Source organism: Thalassophryne amazonica, chromosome 15 (assembly GCF_902500255.1).
Source record: "Thalassophryne amazonica chromosome 15, fThaAma1.1, whole genome shotgun sequence".
Lineage (NCBI taxonomy): Eukaryota > Metazoa > Chordata > Actinopteri > Batrachoidiformes > Batrachoididae > Thalassophryne > Thalassophryne amazonica.
In genome coordinates this window covers 9169010-9190933 of record NC_047117.1, presented here as the reverse complement: position 1 = coordinate 9190933, position 21924 = coordinate 9169010, and the positions used below count along the sequence as shown (strand labels likewise).

The following is a 21924-nucleotide window of genomic DNA, read 5'->3' as shown; positions in this document are numbered from 1 at the left end:
ATATCACTGGGTGGCATCCAATTCTCCCAAACTGCACCTGGAAAAAAGGCTTGGAACTTCTTCCTCCTAGAAAGGTTTGGTCATGTAAAGTAGGTTAGTTATAGCCCCTTGTGAGGTTTTTTGTTTGTCTTTCCCTGTTTTTTTTTTTTTTTTTTTTGTCATTTATTATAAGAACTTCACTTCCACTTAGTCCTCAATCACATGACCTACACTATGCCTGCATTGCAAATCACAGCAAGTGGAAAATAAGTCCCTTTGGCTGCGCCCCTGTTTTCACTCGGGGTCACCACAGCAAATCTGAAGTCGATTTGCATGTTGAATTGGCACAAGTTTTACACCAGATGCCCTTCCTGATGCAACTCCACATTACATGGAGACGTGTGGCAGGGGTGGGGTTTTAACCGGGAACCTTTGACACTGAAAACAAGTGCACTAACCACTCGGCCACCACCAGATCACAGCAAGTGTAATCATATAATATTTAATTCTGTATCTTTTTATTTGTAAAAATGGACTAATGAGACCTAATCAGACGACCCTACAGACATTTGTGATGCTAGAATTTCAACAATTAATTCAATCAACATACCTGTATTACTATAAGCAACATGTTTTTTACGCAGCAGCCTGTACTAAAGGTTTTTAAATGGAGCAACACCTCCACCTGGTGGACATTTACCTTTAATGCAAATATAATCAAATACTGACAGTGCTCGAGTGGATGCATACACACACACACGTGTGTGTGTGTGTGTGTGTATTAGATACTGTAGATAGGTTGAATTAATTGTTGAAATCCTGGCATCACAAATTTTTGGAGAGACTGCCTCATGGCTAATGCATCAGTCTCTGGAGTTGGGAATTATGGGTTCAAGTCCCACCTGATCACAAATGCTAAATGTGAATGTAGTTGGGATTAAAAAGAAAATATGAGCAAAATGTATAGTGTTCGACAAAGTGTTGGAGAAACAAGAAGTGATCTGTTGCTTTATTTGTCAGCGGGCTACAAATTTGGATTTATTTGCCAATACAATGTTTTTCCACGTATTACTTTGCTGTAAAGTCTGATCTCAAGGAAACCGATCTAAAAACCGCGATGACATGGTTGTTGAGGTTTGGCTCATCATCTTGGAATTCACCAACTGCAACTCTCTCCTGTGGCCGAGCTATCGCTGACGCTGTCCAGTCCAATGCTGCTGTCAGTCACCTCCACCTGATGAAAGCCAACTGAAGCTCCACCCACAGTGGCTGTGAGTTTGTGTCAACAGCACGTCAGTGTGATTTTTGTGAATTGGTACAAGTTCTATGGACTAAGCTTGGTTCAAAGGAAGTTGTTGTTACTGTGGTTTGTGTCTGGAAGAGTAAAATCGATGATGGTCTTGTGTTTGTTTTAGTTTGCAGTAGCACACTAGTGCAAGTGTTTTGTTGTTTTTTTTAATATGATATTCACCAGTGAGCTAAGCACCAGGGAAAGTTATCAGTTTTAGCTAACTGGGTTTTACTATTTTACTTTTGTAACCCAGTTGGCTCCACTCAAATCATGGCTGACCTACCCTTGCCAATATATATATATATTTTTAATGGTTTTCATTTTTCATTTAATTTAATTTATATAGCGCCAAATCACAACAAAGATGCCTCAAGGCGCTCCACACAAGCAAGGTCCAACCCCACCAACCACACAGGTGACAGTGACAAGGAAAAACCCCCTCTGAGGAAGAAACCTCAAGCAGACCAGACTCAAAGGAGTGACCCTCCGCTTGGGCCATGCTGCTGACACCGATTCTAAAACAATTCAGAAAACAAATATACAGGAAATGTTACCGGTGCACAGGACAGGAGGGTTTCAGAAACAGACACCACACCCATCTTTGGATGGAGCTGCAAACATATGTGAGCCAGAGTCATTGGTTCTGTGTTTTATATTTCCTCTATCCAACCTGGGATGTAACAACCCCTCATAAGCAACATTAAACAGATTAAAAGGAAATCATGAAGCAGATGCCTTTCTGCTACCAAATTTAATCAGATCCTTCCTAATTTCACAAACAAAATAGTTAAATATCTGTATGTCAGTTTTAAATAGAGAATATTCCCATCTGTCAGGTGGCCATAGTAATGTGATCTGTGTTTGAACATCTTGGCGATACATTTTTTTACATTCATTTCACATTTGACAGCCACTTTAAGCCAAAGTGAATCTTGGGAAATAAAATAACTGGCTTCTTTTGCCCATGTTTGTTTCATTTGACAATTACTGCTTTTTACAAGCAAGAGAACAGGATAGGGTATCCAGGATGGGTGTGGACCTCTTCCCTAGACACATGGACTATGATATAATTCAGGAACAGTACCGTCACATACATTTCTCATGAAAAACCAGGAACCGCTGTCAGGGTTTTACTACTGTGCTGCAGCCAGCCGTTGTTAGCAAAGGATAACGTTCATGTTCTGAACCGGTGTGAGAGTATTAGCAAATTGTGAACATAGATTTCAAATTGGTACATTTACTCGTTATACCGCCTACCACGTTTGGACATGCTAAATTTTTTTCTACCTCGCAAAGTTAACATTCCGGTGACCAGTCTTGCAAGAGCCCTATGCTTACCTGTGAACTGTACAAGAGCTTAAACACTGAAGTAGCTACAAAACAAGCTTAATTTAATTATTCATAGTAGCTTTTAGCTAGACTAAGGGGTTAATGTAGCAATGTAGTCCTATTACATGATTTGTATTGATGAATTGTAATACCACATGTATTTAGGGATAAGCCACAGGACCTACATAGGACTTATAGTGGAGCAGGTAACCAAAAAATCATGCATTTGGAGGTACAAACACCAAATGTGGCATAGTCATTCTCATGATATTACTTAGCGTATCTGTTTGACATCAATATCATTTTAAAATAGATCAAATATGAGCATTTCTATGCAAAAGGTGATTTTGGTGGCCAATGCCCTTATTGGAAAATGGTCACCAAAATCACCTTTTGCATGGAAATGCTCATATTTGATCTATTTTAAAATGATATTGATGTCAAATCCATTTTGCTGTATTTTATTTGCTATTTATAATATTTATTATGTTTTATGCCCTCTGTCCAAGGCAAATTTCTCCTTAGGGAGACAAATAAAGACACTTTGACTTTTATTTTGCTTATGTACCGAAACAGAGTGAAATTTCTTATATTTAGTATTAATGGTTTCCACCCAGCACATTTTGAAAGTGTTCATCTCTTGAAACTGCTGCATGTCAGCCTATTAAAAAATGTTTAATCTTGATTATGTCGTGTTAATTTTTAATGTCTGCAGTCCAAATGCTTAAATGCCCATTCATGCCACTAAGAGTGTCATTTGTCATGAAAAAATAAATCCGGCATGCCTGAAAACCTACAATTTGACACCAAAATCACACAAATCAAATAATTCATGACATTTTTGTGAGGAAAAAATGATTCTGGGGTTGATTTGGTGGCCATCTTGAACTTAGACACCATCTTGGTTTTCATTGACACTATAGAACAGATCCATTGTGATAGAAACATTTCTGTGCAAACAGTATTTTTTTGCTAGGCCATTTTGACAGCCATCTTCCAAGATGGCTGTCATCTTGGATTTTCACGTGGCCAATCAGGTTTGGTAAGTACTACCTTGGGAAAAATCATGACAAATCTGTTGCTTGTACCAGCATTTGCACCGATTTTTCTGTAAAATTGATGTTATCTGCTTCACTATTACATCTGATTGTTTTAAGACCACCGACTCAACTTCTGCTTCATTGCTTTGGGTGTGAACATTCATGAAGTCACAAAACAAACTTTGCGTGTTCTGATGGTTCAGCAGTTGAGATGTTGCTTGTGTACCTCATGTACACAACATCTGCAAAACCCGAGCTCGGTGACCTCTGGCTTATTTGTCCCTCCCTGTCTGTCCTGCTTCTTATTTCCTGTCTGACTTTTCTCTGAAGGTCCAAAAATGCATTAAAAATAATACTGAACTTGTGATGTAGCTAAGTACTGGAACCATTTCCCCGCATATCAATACGGGCACTGCTTTGGTAAATACACCACGTGCAAACTGTGAGTATTGCCACTGTAATAAAATTACTTTTGCACAAAAGTGGCTGTTTTGTGAGCTGTATTTGATTGAGGATTTCCTGCTGAAGCCTGTTGGCATGGCTGTTCTGAATACTGTACTACTAACAGTAGCATCATAGTGTTGGGAGATGCTTGGCTAAATTTGACAGACGATCTAGAAGCAGTGAAAATGTATGCAAACATTTAAAATAATCCAACACAAAATGTAGCAGCGCTGCAGCATGGATGGGGAAAAAATTCATTTGCAGCTCACTGCTTTGTCTGAAAGCTGGGTCGTTTCAGTGCGTCTCAGAGGCTCGGTTGCACGTCTGGGAACCTTTCCAATATTTGACAGTTTGTGAAGATAAACTTTTATTTTTTTTCTTTCTAATGTTTAGCAGTGTAAAGTTTGTCATAAATTGTGCGGCTCTGTGACTATAGCAGTAGAAGCCATTACGTAATGCAGTTATTCAGAGGCTGTTGAGAAGTGCTGTACAAATAAACCCAAATGTTTTAATGCCTCTGACTTATTGTGTCATCCACAAAGTCAGATTAAACCATTTAAATAAACTTGAAAATAAACCACTGCAGGGTTCTTGCCAGCACAGGGGCCCTATGCTGTGATTTGGGCTTTTCTGTTTTGTTTAGTTTTTTCTTTTTTTTAAAGGACATGTTCCACGTTATTTAACGTCCCAGTTAGCAACACAAAGTTGCCCTCAAAATGCAGGAAATAGTGTTTAAAAGGGTTATAAATTTCAAAATTTTCTCAGGGGGATGCCCCCGGACCCTACTACAATACTCACACCTGCAACACTCGTTGCACGGCTATGCCCCGCTAAGTTCCCCCCTATGCTGTGAAAAAATCCTGGTGAGAACCCTGCACTGAGATATGTCAGCAAACGCCTTCCAACCACTCTGGTTAAATAGTTTAAGAGTCTAGCCAAGAGGATTGATGATATGTATTACCCAGTCCTTTCTTAACATTCTCACAACTGACAAACAATCAAACCTATATGAACACGTTAGTGTTCTCACCCCAAGACCAGCTGGATCCAGATTCTAAATTGCTTGTACCTCTGTGTAGGTTATATCTTCAACTCTGCTTATTAGTACTCAAACAGATGTTTATCATGCTTAGTTGATGGGTTGCCAACCAAATCCTATCTCACCACTCCCCCAACCCCCCCAAAAAAATGCATTTCCAAATTTTATTTGAGAAGGTTTGTTTGAAATTTATTTATTACCTCCACCAAGGAGGTTGTGTTTTCCGTCGCGTTTGTTTGTTTGTCTGTCTGTCAGCAAGATAACTCAAAAAGTTTTGAACGGATTTTGATGAAATTTTGTGGAGTGGTTGGAAATGACAAGAGGAACAAGTGATTAAATTTTGGTGGTGATCCGGATCACGATGCTAATGCATTAGCATGTCTATGGCATTTTCAATGTTAAAAGTTAGCATTAAGCAGTTGCAGCTGTCATCACGTTCGGGTGCATTTGTTTTCAAATTGTAATATTTCTTAAATTTATTTTTGTTGATATATTAATAATCTAATGATTATTATATACAATTTTAGAGAAAGAGACAAAAAGAAATAGATCACTGTGCCAAGGAGGGAATCTCTTTAGGGTCAGCGACCCTATGGCCTTGTTTAGAGAAGTGTTTCATAAATGTTAAAAAATTCATATATTTGCAGTTTAGTTGAATAATAAATTGAATTTTGTCTTGTTTTGTCTATAAGCACATGCAATATCAATATCAGTGATCAGATGACAGTAACTTCTGGGAAAGGTGCAAGTTGCAATAAACTGTGATGCCAAGCGCTAAGGATACATGCTATCCAGTCACAGCAGATGAAACTTTTTTTTTACTACTGAGCAAACATCATTGTTAGACTTTTTTAGGTTCAATGATTCCACGGCGTGTAGATGTTATGGCGTCAGTGACCCCATGGCCTTGGTGGAGGTTTGCACTTTCTGAGTGCTTCTAGTTTATTTTACATTTTGTCAGTTTCTCGTGAACTAATAAGAACCTGAATTTAAAAGTAAATTCATACATACAGTCAGATGCAGGAGCGGATCTGAAACCAGTAATATGTATGACTGTGTCCCCACTGGCTGTTTGCAGTTGTTGAAGTTGTCGGTGCTGAAGTACCTGTTCTACTGGATCATGCACAGGGAATCACTCCACATGGCCACAGTGTTGGCGCTAGTGTTCCCTTACACATAGTCTGAGTCCTCTGAAGCTCTTCAAGTACTCAAACTCACTTCAGCAGTGCCCAAGGATTTTCCAGGGAGACCTGAAGTAGTACCATACACATCCAGTCATCAGCTTAGGACACGGGACCCAGTCCATGTCTCACAATCATAAAATAAGACTGGAAACACCAAAACTCCAAACACTCAGAGCTTCATTCTAAAGTTACTGGCATCACCATACAAATTTGTAGCGAGAACTCATGAGTCCATAAGTTCTTCCCAAGGGTCTCTCAAATTTCTTAGGCCAAGCCCCCAGAGACATGAATATTACTGAAAAGATTAAAAAAAAAAAAAAAAAAAAAAAAAAAATCAATTCCAGCACTTCTGCCTCAAACAAATTCAGGAGGTCACAGAATGTCTGGACCTTCATCTTAACATAAGAACTTAAACTCCTCATTCAGCTTCCCAATTTCTGCAATCACAATCTCAATAGAATCCACAAACTCAGACTAGAGCCAACAGGAACCAGCTGATGTGCTGAGGATGCCCCCTGGTCATCTCACTAGGGAGATCTTCCAGGTAGGTCCAACCGGAAGAAGTCCCTGGGGAAGACCAAGGACACGCTGGAGGGATTACATTTCCCAGCTGGCTTGGGAACACATCAAAATCACTCAGGAAGAGTTGGAGGACTTGAACAAGGATAGGAAAGGGTGGCATTCAGACATCTTGTGCAAGAAAGTAGACTGTTGTGTTTGCTGGACAGCTAGCACTGACACCTATTAAGACACTGACCTTGCCTTACATGGAGAGCAGTAGAATACCATTGGAATTGTCACAATCCAGACAATTTTCCATTCCAGAGAGGAACAAAGCATCCTTTCTTCCAGGCTGTTGGGACGATACATTGTTTTCAAATGGTAACAAAGCTTGCTTGCAATGTCAGGAGAGCAGTGTCCCCACTGGCCTGAAGGAGTTTAGTTCTGATACTGCAGATCCCAGCTGATGTGGTGCCATTTGAAGAGTTTAGTAAGAATTTCACCATTTAATTCAAAATTCTGCCAGCACAGCCTGCCTTTTAGTATTCATGCAGTCAGTTCCTAGATTTATTACCCATATCTACCACTCACAGATGTCTGAGTTGTACAGATTCCAACAGGTCCACGTCAATGCCCTTGTCACCCCAGACAACAACTGCACATGTATGCTCAGCTGGAATAAAACAGGCTCTTCTCAATCCTATAACACTGGCTTTATTGGCAAAAGAGCACTTTCAAGAATGCTAGTCAATAATTTCTTATGGGAGCTTGCAGTTGTTTGCACTGTGGTTGTAGAGTTCATAGTGACAGTGTCGGGTTCCCAGTCTTTTATACACTGATTAACAGAAGACAGGATGAGTTCATCAATGAAATCACCTGGTGGAGTTGGTGGTTACAAAGAAACCTGCACCCTCTTTGCCCTTTCTGGAGTCAGGTTGACACCTGTGCACCATACTGTGAACAAAAGTGAAGAACAAGCTCAAAAGTGCTCGGAGAGCACAGCGATGCCACACCCACAGTTCAGGATCAGGCATGCTAGGAAAATGTTACATGGCTTTTTACAGTCAAGTACCTACATGCTGGGTCATTCCCAGAGAAATGCACCACATGGCCAAAATGCTGTAGATGATGCCCCCTTACCATGCATGTCTGAGTCTCCCTAAGTAACTCTTTCACACAAAGTCATTCCAATTAGTGGGGCAGCATAGCAAACCAATTGTTCATTTTGTGATAAAAGCATGGGATTAGGCACCATGTTCTTCTTTGTCTTTCGGCTGTTCCCGTTAGGGGTCGCCACAGCAGATCAATCGTTTCCATCTCACCCTGTCCTCTATAACTTCCTCTGTAACACCAACCACCTGCATGTCCTCCAACAAATCCATAAACCTTCTCTTTGGCCTCCCTCTTCTCCTCCTGCCTGGTGGCTCCATCCTCAGCATCCTTCTCCCTATATACCCTGGGTCCCTCCTCTGCACATGTCCAAACCATCTCAATCGCACCTCTCTGACTTTGTCTCCAAACCGTCCCACCTGAGCTGTCCCTCTGATATGTTCATTCCTAATCTTGTCTATTCTTGTTACTCCCAAAGAGAATCTCAACATCTTCAGCTCTGCCACCTCCAGCTCTGCCTCCTGTCTTTTTGTTAGTGTCACCGTCTCTAAGCCGTACAACATAGCTGGTCTCACTACTGTTTTGTAAACTTTCCCCTTCACTCTTGCTGATATTCTTCGGTCGCAAATCACTCCTGCCACCTTTCTCCACCCACTCCACACTGACTGCACTCTCTTCTTCACCTCTCTACCACACTCTCCATTACTTTGGACAGTTTGAAATTGAAATTCATCTACTTTCACCACTTCTACTCCTTGTAACTGCACTATTCCACTGGGCTCCCTCCCATTCACCACCACCACCTCATCTAATACACTCCAGAAATCTTCTTTGTCCTTCATCTCACAACCTACCTGTGGGGCATATGCACTGATGATATTCATCATCACCCCTTCAATTTCCAACTTCACACTCACCCTGTCAGACACTCGCTTAACCTCCAACACACCTTTAACATACTCTTCCTTTAAAATGACCCCAACACCATTTCTCTTCCTGTCCTCACCATGGTACAACAACTTGTACCCACCGCCGATGCTCCTGCTCTTACTTCCCTTCCACTTGGTCTCTTGCACACACAATATGTCTACCTTTCTCCTCTCCATCATATCAGCCAGCTCTCTCCCTTTACCAGTCATACTATCAACATTCGAAGTCCCTACTCTCATTTCCACCCTTCTAGTTTTCTTCTTCTCCCACTGTTTGTGGAAACGTTCTCCTCCTCTTCTTCATCATCTTCACCCAGCAGTACCCCAATTTCCACCGGCACCCTGTTGGGCAACAGCACCGGTGACGGATGTTGTTAACCCGGGCCGCGACCAACCCGGTATGGAAATTCGATTCTTAGTCTGCATAGTTGGGCTGGTTTGTTTTACGCCGGATGCCCTTCCTGACGCAACCCTCCTCATTTATCTGGGCTTGGGACCAGCACTCAGAATGTACTGGCTGCACACCCCATGTGGCTGAGTTGTTCTAAATAAACACATGTTCTAAATTAACTAATGTTTATTTTCAGATATGCCATCCTGGAGCTGACCTCTAATGAGCTACAGGGGTCAATAAAGAATTACATAGGGTTCAAAATTTTAAAAATGCTCCAATCATGTTGAAAATACATTATTTGTCTGATCACAACGATTCCAAAAAGGTATAGTTTGGACTATTTATGACTGAATTATTTGGAGTTATGGGGTAAAAACAGCAACAATGGTGACAAAGGTCAATTTCAGTTTGTACAGGGGTCAAACGTTAAAGTGGCTCCAATTTTGGTAAAAAGTAATGCAAATTAGTGGTTGAAATAAAAGGATTAATAAATGGAATAGTTATGACTGTGTTGAATTCTTGGTCTCCACAGTAAAGGTCAAACAAGGTCAACGTCCATTGGATTCTATGATGTATGACATATGTTACCCTGTGACATGACAACTAAGCATGGCAGATAGTGCAGACTATTCCTTTGTAAAATGCTTTTAAATATTATTTTCTTACCACAATTATTATTTATTTTATATATTATTTTTACCACAACCTGTACAAACTGAAACTGACCTTTGTCACCATTTTTGCTGTTTTTACCCCATAACTCCAGAACATTCAGTCATAGATAGTCCAAACTATACCTTTTTGTAATCGCTAATATCAGACAAATAATTTGGTATAAATTTCAACAAGATTGGAGCATTTTTAAATTTGGCTTCATATCTGAAAATAAACATTAGTTAATTTAGAATATGTGTGCCAAATTCCATGTTTTTTTATCACAAAATGAACAATTTTTATGGAAATTTTAGCTAAGCTGCACCACTAAGTGGGATCCTCTGAAGAGATCTGGTACCAAAGGTCACTGATAAGCACCAAAGTCTCACAACCATACAATTACTTAACATGTGCACACACTTGAAATGTAAAATATTCACTAACCGAGCCTTCTGAGATGGAGGCTTTAATCAGACTCGAGACAAACCGAAGCATTCCTGCTGGCTAGAGAATTCACCTCCGAGACCCCTGAGGTTTGTCCATCAGATAAAATTCCAGAGCAATGGAGAACTGCACGCAGTCTGAACTGAATTCAAGGCAAAGCTCCAGAGACGCTTGGAAGTATATTTGTGTGTACCGAATGGGCGTGTTATCTCTGCAGGGAGAAAAAGTAAAGATAGCTGAGGGGCAGCCAAATATAATGCTGTCTGTGCTAGAAACAAAACAATAAGGAAAAAGGGGGGGGGGGGGGGAGCTGACCACAATATTTTGACAAAAGCACCCAAAGTATGAATTTCAAACAGACTTTTTCCACAAGCAGCATCGCTGCCTCTCTTCTAATGTTGCTGATTACAGTTTCCTCCCTTTGGCAAGCCGTGACCGCCGGATATCAAAACAGTACATTCCTTTCAAACAGGAATCAGTTTTTCTCGTAAACAAGTGAACAAATGTGTACGATTTTTCTGCAGATGCTGCCAAATGCTGCGCAGACAAATCCCACGGTAGACTCGATATCAACAGACATCAGGAGGAAAAAAAAAAACCCCTAAGATCGCAGCAGTTTAAATCTGTTTACACAAAGCTCTCATCTTCTACGCAGTTCTCTCAGCTTCAAAACAAAGTGCACTTGCACATTTTCTGCAGAATATAAAAGTTCGGCAGCCGACCGTCTGGCACAAATGCCTCCACACTGGATTATGAGGCGTTCACTGCCCCATGTAGATGAGCTGAATCAGGCACCTGATCCACTTGTACTGGCAGTGTTCACACGTTGTCCATAGGCCAAGCAAGTTTTTCGTACAACCGAAGGTGAATCAACAACACAATCCAGCCAACATAAAAACGTATGACGGCCATTCTACAGCTACAGCACAGCCAGGTGGGTCAACGAAGGATAACAACGGGGGTCAAAATTTTAAAATGCTCCAATCACATTGGCAAGTATACCACATTATTTGTCTGATCATAAAAGCTTCCAAAAGTGTATAGTTTGGACTATCTGTGACTGAAAAATGTGGAGGAAAAACATCAAAATGTGACAAAGGCCAATTTCAGTTTGCACAGGGGTCAAAAAATAAAGTTGCTCCAATTCTGATAATAACTGATCCAAATTACTGATTGAGGTAGTAGGATTTTAAAAAATAAGAATATTTTGCACCATTTGTTATTCTTAATTATAGCATTACGCTGTAACATACCATAACATTTAATGGACATTGACCTTGTTTGACTCTTATTTTGTATCCCAAGGATTCAAACAAGTCAATACCATCTTAGGGTTCAGGCTTCTTCTTCCCCTTTCCTTGTGTGTTTCTCTGTTCCCTCCTCCAGCCTGCCCATCTGATCCTCTGCAGCTGCTGTGTCTGCTCACCTGCAACCAATCTGCAATCAAGCCCTGCAGGATTTAACCGAGGTTCAGACATCCAGATGCTGCCAGATCTTTCAGTCTCCATTGTGGCACTGACATTTAGGCCTCATCACTTAAGTTTTTTTTTCCTTCCATGTTTTGTATTTTTAATGATTTTTGATTTCAGATCCACCACGTCCAGTCCACCCATATTCAACTCCTCTGCCTCTCCTGTCCAGTGTTCTTGTCCTCTGCTATCAGACCACTCCAGTCACGTCTGCCTGCATATCACCCAAAATAAACTGTAAAAACCATTTTCTGTCTCCAGGTTGCGTCTGCACTTTGGACCCTGTCTGTCAGTTTCTGGGTCAACCATAACAAAGTACATTTTTTAAAAAATTCTATTGGCCCAACCAATAATTTGTTTCGGCAAAATTGAAGAAACTTCAGTTTTTGATACCGATACCAACAGAAATTTTTACCCCATAAATCTGTAATTCTTAGACGCAGATAATCAAAATTTATACATTTGTGGAATCTTTATGATCAGGCAAATAATGTAGAATAATTTCAACATGATCTAAGCATTTTAAAAATTTAACCTTCTGTTTGCCTTAATTTGGTTATTTAAAAGGATCCCTCATTATCTGACACCAAAACATCAGCTAGTCTTCCTGGGGTCCAGACAATAAAATACAAAGTCAAACATTACAATATCAGTTGATAAAATAGATCTATTTTAAATAAAACTTACAAATAAAGAAAACATCATACAAATCATATATAATTTGATGTGTTAATCTCACTCAATCAAATACACAAGGCCTATATTATGGTTTTATATATATATATATATATATATATATATATATATATATATATGATTTATAAAATACTGTCCTTTTCACAGAGTCAGACTTAGGTAAGGGTAACGTAATCCGACCACTATTCGCCCCTCGAGTGTTATATGAGTGAATGTTTCAACGGTAAGTTATATTATTATAAAGAAATTTAGGAGTCTGAGTGTTAATAATTCTAATATATATATATATATATACATTAGCAGATAGCATACCCTCAACCAGGAGAGACGTTCATGCATTTCTACAACACTTGTTCTTGGAGAACAATCAAGAACCAGTCTTGCAGCTTCGTTTTGCACCACTTGTAGTGTTTTTAGAAAACTGTTTGATGCAGTAGGCCAAACCAAACAGTAATCCAAATGACACAAAGCCAGTGAACAAACCACGTGATGAAACAACTGTGTGTTGAGAAACGGTGCACATTTTGACTCCTATCTGGCTATAGTTGCCACTGTGGGATAGTTATCACATGTTTTTGTAGAGACCATGGCACACTGAGGCTGTACTCACAGTAGCTCCAAATGAGGACAAGTTGTCAGCGTTTGTCACTTGATAGGCATTGCCAAGTCAAGGCCAGCTCATGTTTACTTGGTGTTGTGCACAATGTTTAATGATAAATTAGAAAAGCCTGGGAACCCTGACACAGTCACTATGGGCTCTTTGGTCATGCTTTGACTGCTTGGCAGAACCAAGGTGTGTAGTAGGTGTTGTAGTATTTGGTTACAAAAACAGTGTATAAAAATTAAAAGTTAACTTTTAAAAAATATTTAGATTTACACAGAAATACAGTTGTCTTGGTGTGCATTTCACTATCTTAGATTATTCTGTTAACTCATTAACTTACAAAAACATTCACAGACTAGTGTTTCCCTACCTGGCTAATGTACAACCCAATGTCATGGCATCATGAAAAGTAGGGGAAACCGGGGCACAGTAGATTAGAAATGTTGTTTTGTGGCAGCAGAAACACATTATGCATAGGTTTAGGTCATTGTATTGTGGATTTAATACAGCAAGTTATTGTTTATAAGGCTGTGTTATTTATGTCTCCCCAAGTGTAATTTACAGGTATTTAAAAAATTTCTGATTCACTGTGCCCTGGACTCTAATCCACGGGGCACAGTGAATCAACTGAGAATACAATGAAAAAACACATGATTATAAAGATTACTTCAAAATTATTAAATATATGCTGATGCATATACAAACTATAATCCATCAAACCAGCTATGTAATGTGTGTCTTATATAGTGATACAAGTCCTTTAGAAACTATTATAAATACAACTGTCATAATTTCTGTTCAAACGTGAAAACGGTTTTTTATATGCACAAATTATAGAAATAAGAAATAGAATTAGGGTTACGTGTAGGGTTAGTAAAATTTAAAAAAAAAAAGCGTAATGAGAATGTGACTCATTTCGTGATGACAACACACACACACAAAAAGCATGAAACTGGGCTGCTTTATGTACTGCCCCGCAGGATGCAGAATTACTATGCGTCCCTAAGGTTAAAAAGAAGTCAGCAGTCAGTACTCTCTTACAGTGCATCCAGAAAGTATTCAAAGTGCTTCACTTTTTCACATGTTGTTATGTTACAGCCTTATTCCAAAATGGAGTAAATTAATTTTTTCAGTCAAAATTCTACTCATAACACCTCATAAATACACCATGAAAACTATTCTTTTAACTTTTCGCAGATATATAAAAATATAAAACTAAGAAATCACATACATAAGTATTGACACCCTTTGTTCAATACTTTGTTGAAGCACCTTTGGCAGCAATTACAGCCTCAAGTCTTCTTGAATATGATGTCACAAGCTTGGTCCATCTATCTTTGGGCAGTTTGGTCCATTCCTCTTTGCAGCACCTCTCAAGCTCCATCAGGTTGGATGGGGAGCATTGGTGCACAGCCATTTTCAGATCTCTCCAGAGATGATCAATTGGATTCAGGTCTGGGCTCTGGCTGGGCCACTCAAGGACATTCACAGAGTTGTCCTGAAGCCACTCCTTTGATATCTTGGCTGTGTGTTTAGGGTCACTGTCCTGCTGAAAGATGAACCGTCACCCCAGTCTGAGATCAAGGGTGCTTTGGAGCAGGTTTTCATCCAGGATGTCTCTGTACTTTGCTGCATTCATCTTTCCCTCAATCTTGACTAGTCTCCCAGTTCCTGCTGCTGAAAAACATCCCCACAGCATGATGCTGCCACCACCATGCTTCACTGTAGGGATGGTGCCTGTTTTTTTTTTTTTCCAAAAATGACGCCTGGCATTCATGCCAAAGACCTCAATTTTTGTCTCATCAGACCAAAGAATTTTGTTTCTGATGGTCTGATAGTCCTTCAGGTGCCTTCTGGCAAACTCCAGGTGGGCTGCCATGTGCTTTTTACTAAGGAGTGGCTTCTGTCTGGCCACTATACCATACAGACCTGATTGGTGGATTGCTGCAAAGATGGCTGTCCTTCTGGAAGGTTCTCCTCTCTCCACAGAGGAATGCTGCAGCTCTGACAGAGTGACCATCGGGTTCTTGGTCACCTCCCTGACCCTGATCGCACAGTTTAGATGGGTGGCCAGCTCTAGGAAGAATCCTGGTGGATATGAACTTCTTCCATTCATGGATGATGGAGGCCACTGTGCTCAATGGGACGTTCAAAGCAGCAGAAATGTTTGCGTACCTCTCCCCCAATTTGTACCTTGAGACAATCCTGTCTCTGAGGTCTACAGACAATTCCTTTGACTTCATGCTTGGTTTGTGCTCTGACATGCACCGTCAGCTGTGGGACCTTATATGTAGACAGGTGTGTGTCTTTCCAAATCATGTCAAATCAACTGAATTTACCCCAGGTGGACTCCAGTTAAGCTGTAGAAACATCTCAAGGATGATCAGTGGAAAGAGGATGCACCTGAGTTCAAGTCTGAGCTTCATGGCAAAGGCTGTGAATACTTATGTACATGTGATTTCTTTTATTCATTGATCATGTTTCTGAAAATGGCATGTGTTCTATACTAAAGCCTTGAAATCAGTTTTAAATATTTTGTATTTTTTCCTTTTTTGTTCATATATATCAATCCCTAGTGGGTGTAAATTACAATAGGTTTTCTCCATGACCTGGTACAAGCGGGTTCAGACAACAGATGGATGGATGAACTGAACAAATTGTACATTTCTTATTACATAATGTTGTCCGGCACTGAACACCACCACGTTCCAGGTTTGAAGGTTCAACTACCTTCCATCACAGACATGTAATGTTCTGCCCTTTCATGTGACTGCAGGCCTCAAATTTTAGTATTTCAAACCGACACAGTCACCATGTGTGTTCATGTAGTCATGTGGTGGTGGTGGTGGGGGATTCACTCACTTTCCAAATCTTTTGAAATACATTCTAGTTGTGATTTTCACAAATGGCAGAAAGAGCAAAGCTGAAAGTAATGAACTGTGCATTTGAAAGGATGGAAAAACTACATTCAGCTCCCACATTGATCCACTTTGAGTGGGGACTGTGGCAGCTGACGGCAAACTGCATTTGGATTGACCACAACATTGATCTGCCCACAAATGCCCAGCGTAGGCTCTTTGTGGTGGCGTGCAGCCTACAGGCAGGTCCATAAATAACTGGACAGTGACACAGTTTTTGTCTCTGTGTAGCAACACAGCGGAGTGGAAACAACACGTTTGAGATGTGCTTGTGTCGAGTTTCAGCTTGAAAGGGGTTTCCAAAAAAAAAAAAATCTAATTAACCATTTATGAATTATTACCATTTCTATACAGGTCCTACCATTTTCAGACTCCATTAACTAATCTAACTATAGGGTGTGTTTTTAAGAAAAATATACGCTGAGTGTCTGTGCAACAAGGAGACAAGTGAGGGAAGCCACCAAGACAACTCTGAAGGAGTTAATGGCTCCTGTGGATGTGACTGGAGAAGTTGGGGATTGCTGTTGTAACCTGCTGTGTGGCGCAACACTCAAAAATTGCACCATCTCTAGTTTCTCCAGTCACATCCACAGAAGCCTGTTACTCCTTCAGGGTTGTCTGTGTGGCTTCCCTCACAAATCTCCTTGCACAGTCGATCGTTTTTTGAGAATTGCTTACTGCAATACTGTTTGTTGTAAATGAATTCCAAGACATATTCAGCGACGTGAAAATGTTCATGTATCCATCTCCTGACTCGTCCAAAGAAAAGTGGCTATACAAGTCATCATTTTCATGAAAAATAAACCCCATCATTTGTTTGATTATTTATGGTCTCTAACCATTTCGGAATGACAGACAATTTTAATGATATTTTCATAAACCACTTTTCAAAGCTGAAGGTCAACACGACAGTCACATCTTGATAGTTTAATGTTAACTACATTATGCAGGCGTAGAGAGGCAGCGTCAAGGTTTTTCACTGTCCAACTATTTGTAGACCTTATTATAAAAGCAGATATTACGAATCAAGCATGGATTTTTGAAATTGATGAAATGATTGATGAAATCCATCAGCCTGGAAGGAAAAAAATAACCAGCAGAACGACATAAATCTAACAAACTCATCCAATCATCTTTTAAAATAAGATAAAAAATGTCTCACTGAAAAATTTTAATTTAATTTGACCAGATTTAACCAATTCTACCTCTAAAAGCTTCTGAAATATATTACATTTGTGAGTGATTGTGTATGTATGTGTGTTGTAGCTCTCCATCATGAAAATGACATAATTTTCATTATGTTTGTCATCAGAATGACTTGAAAAATGTCCACATGAGACTGACGAAATTTCCCAGACCACAGAACATTTTTATGGCCACATCGCCTCAACAGAAACTCTATAAATGAGGGTGGGAGCAGGAAAAGTGGAACACACAACACAGAAGAAAACCGAGAGGCGGGGGTGGGGTGGGACCTGGTTCATGTGCTGGGTGGCTCATTTTCATCATAGTGGGCAACATCTGTGGGGTGGGGGTGGGCAGTACTAATAACATAACTTTTAATTATGCATTTTCTCTTTTAGCATTTATTGAGGTTGCGGGTTTATTTATTTATTGAGGTTTAAACGCGGGTGAGAACTGAGGAAGAGGAAGTTGTTATTTTTTGTTCCCACAAAACAGAAGTCAAAACATGGTTCACAATGAGGTTCACCTGAGCTCACTCTGCTGGAACCATGAAGTTTAAACTTCCACTTAAGCTCTGCGTGCCTTAGTTATCGCGCAGTGAACAGTCAAGACAACTGAGTCTCTGCAAGGTCTAACCTTACCAACCCAACTGAGCAAGCACACAGGCGACAGGGGTTAGGAAAAACTCCCTCTGTTGTTTTGAGGAAGAAACTTAAAGCAGACCAGATTCAGAGGGGTGACCCACTGCTTAGTCCATTCTAATGGTAACAGAGATCAAATAATCAAAGCACAACAAAGAATCATCAAACATGCAAAACAAAAACAAAAGTCCAATTGTAGGTTGTTGTAATTGTCTACATCCCCAATGCAGGAGCCACAGGTGAGTCCTCAACCAGGGGTCCATCAGGCATCACTAAAACTTGAGGCGTCCATCCTGACAGCAGCACCTCAACCAGAGGAGAGTAGAATCAATCAGCCGGATCCAGCTGGTGCTGCATGGAGTTTGTTCCAAATTCCATAAAAAGTTGGAAGTCATTCTCAACCCCACTTGGATCTCTGAAGAGGTCAACTGACTGAACAACTTGGTGCAAATGAGGTAGCACACACATGCGCTACTGTGTTGCTGGTTGCTAATTTCCGTTGAAGACATGAGTACCACATCAGGCTGTGCACCCTCCAAAGGTTTCAAACTGAATTATTATTATTAGTAGTACTATTTATTTATTCATATATATATATATATATATATATATATATATTTTTTTTTTTTTTTTAATGGTTCTGGAATTGTCAGTCTTTCCACCAAACACCATTGGGAGACAAACCTCACACAGAATTTTGATGGTAACAGGAAACTAGGATGAATGGAGAAAACCTCATAGCAACAACCACGACTGTCATGTGCAGACAATGCCAAAATTTTATTCAAGACGTTGATTTACTCTTACGTCAACATTTTACAAACTGTAGCTCCAGTTTGATCTACACATGGGGGATGGTTAAAAAATAGAATATATTCCACTAAGGTTGAGTTTCCAGACTGGAAAACTCTCCGTGCTTTAATCAGCGGCCCTGCTCCAGGACAAAACAAGTGTCCGTATGCTCCGTTTAGCACATGCAATGTCTTTCAACTTCTTCCAAACAAAATATATTAATGCCCATCTCTGTTTTTAGGAGAAAAAACTTAACTAGCATTAGCTTAGCCCTGTCAGTCTGCTAAGGTTTTCGGAGTGAGGCTCTTTACTGTGCAGCCGCCACTCCTTTGATGGCAAACTATTCTTATTGGGAAGCATGTTCACGGAAACACAGTTGTAGCTTTACATATTTCGCTTAATGGACCCTGTAGCAGGGAAATGGAAAGCAAGAAGGGGTGTCCATAACAACTCTTACTGCTATAATTATTTTTTTAAACCATATGAAAGCTTTTCCAAAGGTTTGGGGGAAGAACAGCGTAGTCAAGAGTTAAATACATATATATATATATATGCAAAATGCATTGACAGGCTTCCCACTATGTCTCAAAGTCTTATTTTATGGCATCAATGTGGCATGTTTGGAAAAATGACATGGTCTTTATTCATTAAAAATAACCACAATTGCCATTAATGAAGTTATGATGCATGTAACCATGGTGACACATTGGTTATCTCCGAGTACTGGGATGAAGAGGAGCTAACAGAGGCTGACTTGAGTTTCATCAGAATTTTCTTTAAATACTTTTTGTTATATCGGACAATGTTTACAAGATGTATCTTCTTTTGTTCCTTGTTCAAGGAAATTTGGAAATTTTGCTCAGGAATGAATAAAGTTAATTAAAAGTAAGTAACTTTCAATACATCCATTCATGTTGAAAAACTTTTTAGAGGACATGTCTCACGTTTTTTTAACGTCCCAGTTAGTAAGACAACATAAAAGTACTCATGACTGTAAGAGTCTCTGCACACATGTACTAATAAATAGTGATATCTGATGTATTTTATTCCTCTCACTCTGAAAGTTAGCAGGTGCATTTCCGGAAAACGTTTCACTCTACAATTTTCAGCATTTTTCAGTGTCTGATGCACTTATAAGCAAAACAGAAACATCCCAATGACTGACTGACAGACAGAGGGAAAAGAACCTGCTCCGTACAAAAATGACGTTTCTAAGCTGCTGTTGGAAAGTGATGGCTCGGATTTACAGAGAGCAGATGATATGCTTCACCCGGAAACTCTTAACTTTTTCAGTGTGTCGGATTTTGGAGCCTAAAGTGATGCTCTGTTTGTGTGGATGCTGGTTTACTGAAGCTGTGGACATGGATGCAGGACATCTGACACCGTTTTTAACAGACTGCCTGGACACAGAGATGAATTTGTTACATTGGAAAAAGTCAGAATACATTATTTCCAGGAGTTCATGGAGGTTATTTTACGTGCCATGATCGAGAGAAAGGCAGAGCTGCAGCCGGCAATTTCACGTGCATCCGTTTCTTTGATCGTGTTTACATTTGGAAATTAATCCACAACACGACGGTGAGTCTGGCATGTTCCCCTTTTGTGTTTTGTGGCTAGATTTCTTTTTTTTTTTTACTGTAAGAGAGTGTAAATTTGGAGCTGTGTATGTGTGCTGCGAAGCTCACTGTGTGTGTGTGTGTGTGTGTGTGTACGTGTACGCACATGCGCTGTGCAGTTGACGAGACACTTGTTTTCCCCCAGCAGCAGATGTATTTTTTTTAGATTTTATTGATAACAACACTCATAGTTAATTGTGCACAAAGCTGATCGTGGAGCAGAGATGGTTATTGACAGGCTGCGTTTATGACTCACGGCTGTGCAGGTGCACAGAAACCTTCTTGGAGCCGCAGATTTTACCATGACTCCATCAAAATTAACAGTTACTATCACTTAAAAACGAGTCATCATAACATGACATCACACTTATGTCAACTTGTGAATTAATATGAGCCTCCGTTCTTAACGTTATCAGCTGCATTCCACTGAAGCGCATGCTGGGACGCTTCTAGTTGCGACGTCACTTGTCGGAAACACCCGAGTACTGACGAGTACTTTGTTTTCAGACGTCTCTGTAGCTGTTTTTTGCGAATGACGTACACTTTAAAACCGGTCATGGAAGTGCATAACGTAATCCCGGTGGATCATCGGATGCTCACTAACAGCCTAAATCTAAATTGTTACAATTTTGCTGCGACATGTCCTTTAAGGCTTTATGTTTATTTTCAAATACACAACTGTAATTTTAAGGCTTTGGATAAAAAGAGAAAATATTGTGTGGCATTTCCTGACACTATGTTCACACTTTATAAAGGATTATATGTGCGTAGAAAACCCTGCTCCCTCCTCCATGTGTCCACGTGCACCTTAGGTCACATATTCTTAGATATTCTATATTGTTAATATATTCTACCAGTCATCACAGCCATGTACAAACACTTCTTAAAAATCTTATAGTCGCATCAAAATCCATGCGCTTCATTGGCCCCCGTCACACTATGTTCCCTTCTTCAGTCCTCACTGGGGTCCAGGGTTTGACTGCGTGTTCTGTCCGCTACTGTGATCGGTTCCCCACAGGACGTAGAACTCGCTGAAGTCCACATAAGGTTGAACTCGGCCCGTCTCGTCGGGCTGAGCCGCCTGGCTGCCCCTCTGTCGGAACAGACTTCCATCTCCCGAGCTGGAGCTGGAGCTCTGCGTCTGGGTGTTTGTGGACTGGAGGGTGGCTGTGGGACTCTGACTGCTGAGGACAGCGAAGGAGGAGGAGGATGTAGAGGAGTAGAGAGATGGATGGGCGGGGGAGGTGGAGTAAGAGGCAGTACAAGGTAGAAGGGTGGGGAAAAAGGACAAAGAAGTGAGTGAGCCATCAAAGTCACGGGTGGAGAAAGAAAAGAGAGAGGTGGAGAGAGGGAGAGGACGAGAAGGACGATGGATGGAGGAAAGAGAGAAAAGGGAGACAGAGTTGGGAAGAGTGGAAGGAGCATAGAAGTGGAGAAGATGGGAGTTCAATTATGGGCTGCAGGATGTTGACGGAAGTTTGGCGGGCAACCGTGTGACACGTGCTGAGGATCAGAAAAGGAAGGCGAGGACAAGTGTAGGACACAGGATGGATATTGGCAAGAGAAGAAGAGAAACAGTCAAACAGTCAGTGAGGACAGAGTGTAAGTGGTGAAGGAGGAGAAGGTAAAGAAGCTCCACATGTGGACAATCACAGGATGACGAAT

General features: G+C 40.4%; 1 protein-coding gene and 1 long non-coding RNA gene across 4 annotated transcripts in view; one reads left to right on the top strand and one right to left on the bottom strand.

The window, feature by feature from the left end:
- Positions 1-1595: 1595 nt before the first annotated feature.
- LOC117525536 lies at positions 1596-19572 on the top strand. The gene is made up of 3 exons (XR_004565083.1): positions 1596-1685; positions 17865-19432; positions 19530-19572. It is a non-coding gene; the product is annotated as an uncharacterized LOC117525536 (long non-coding RNA).
- The window catches only part of tab1 (TGF-beta activated kinase 1/MAP3K7 binding protein 1), a 39561-nt gene continuing 36482 nt past the window's right edge, over positions 18846-21924 (bottom strand). For 2 of the 3 annotated variants that reach the window (XM_034187398.1, XM_034187400.1), the window contains exon 11: positions 18846-21443. In XM_034187398.1, the coding sequence (XP_034043289.1) occupies positions 21218-21443 (226 nt within the window). In that variant the 3' untranslated portion in view covers positions 18846-21217. The remainder of the gene's footprint in view (positions 21444-21924) is intronic. The other variant, XM_034187399.1, reaches the window with a different exon arrangement.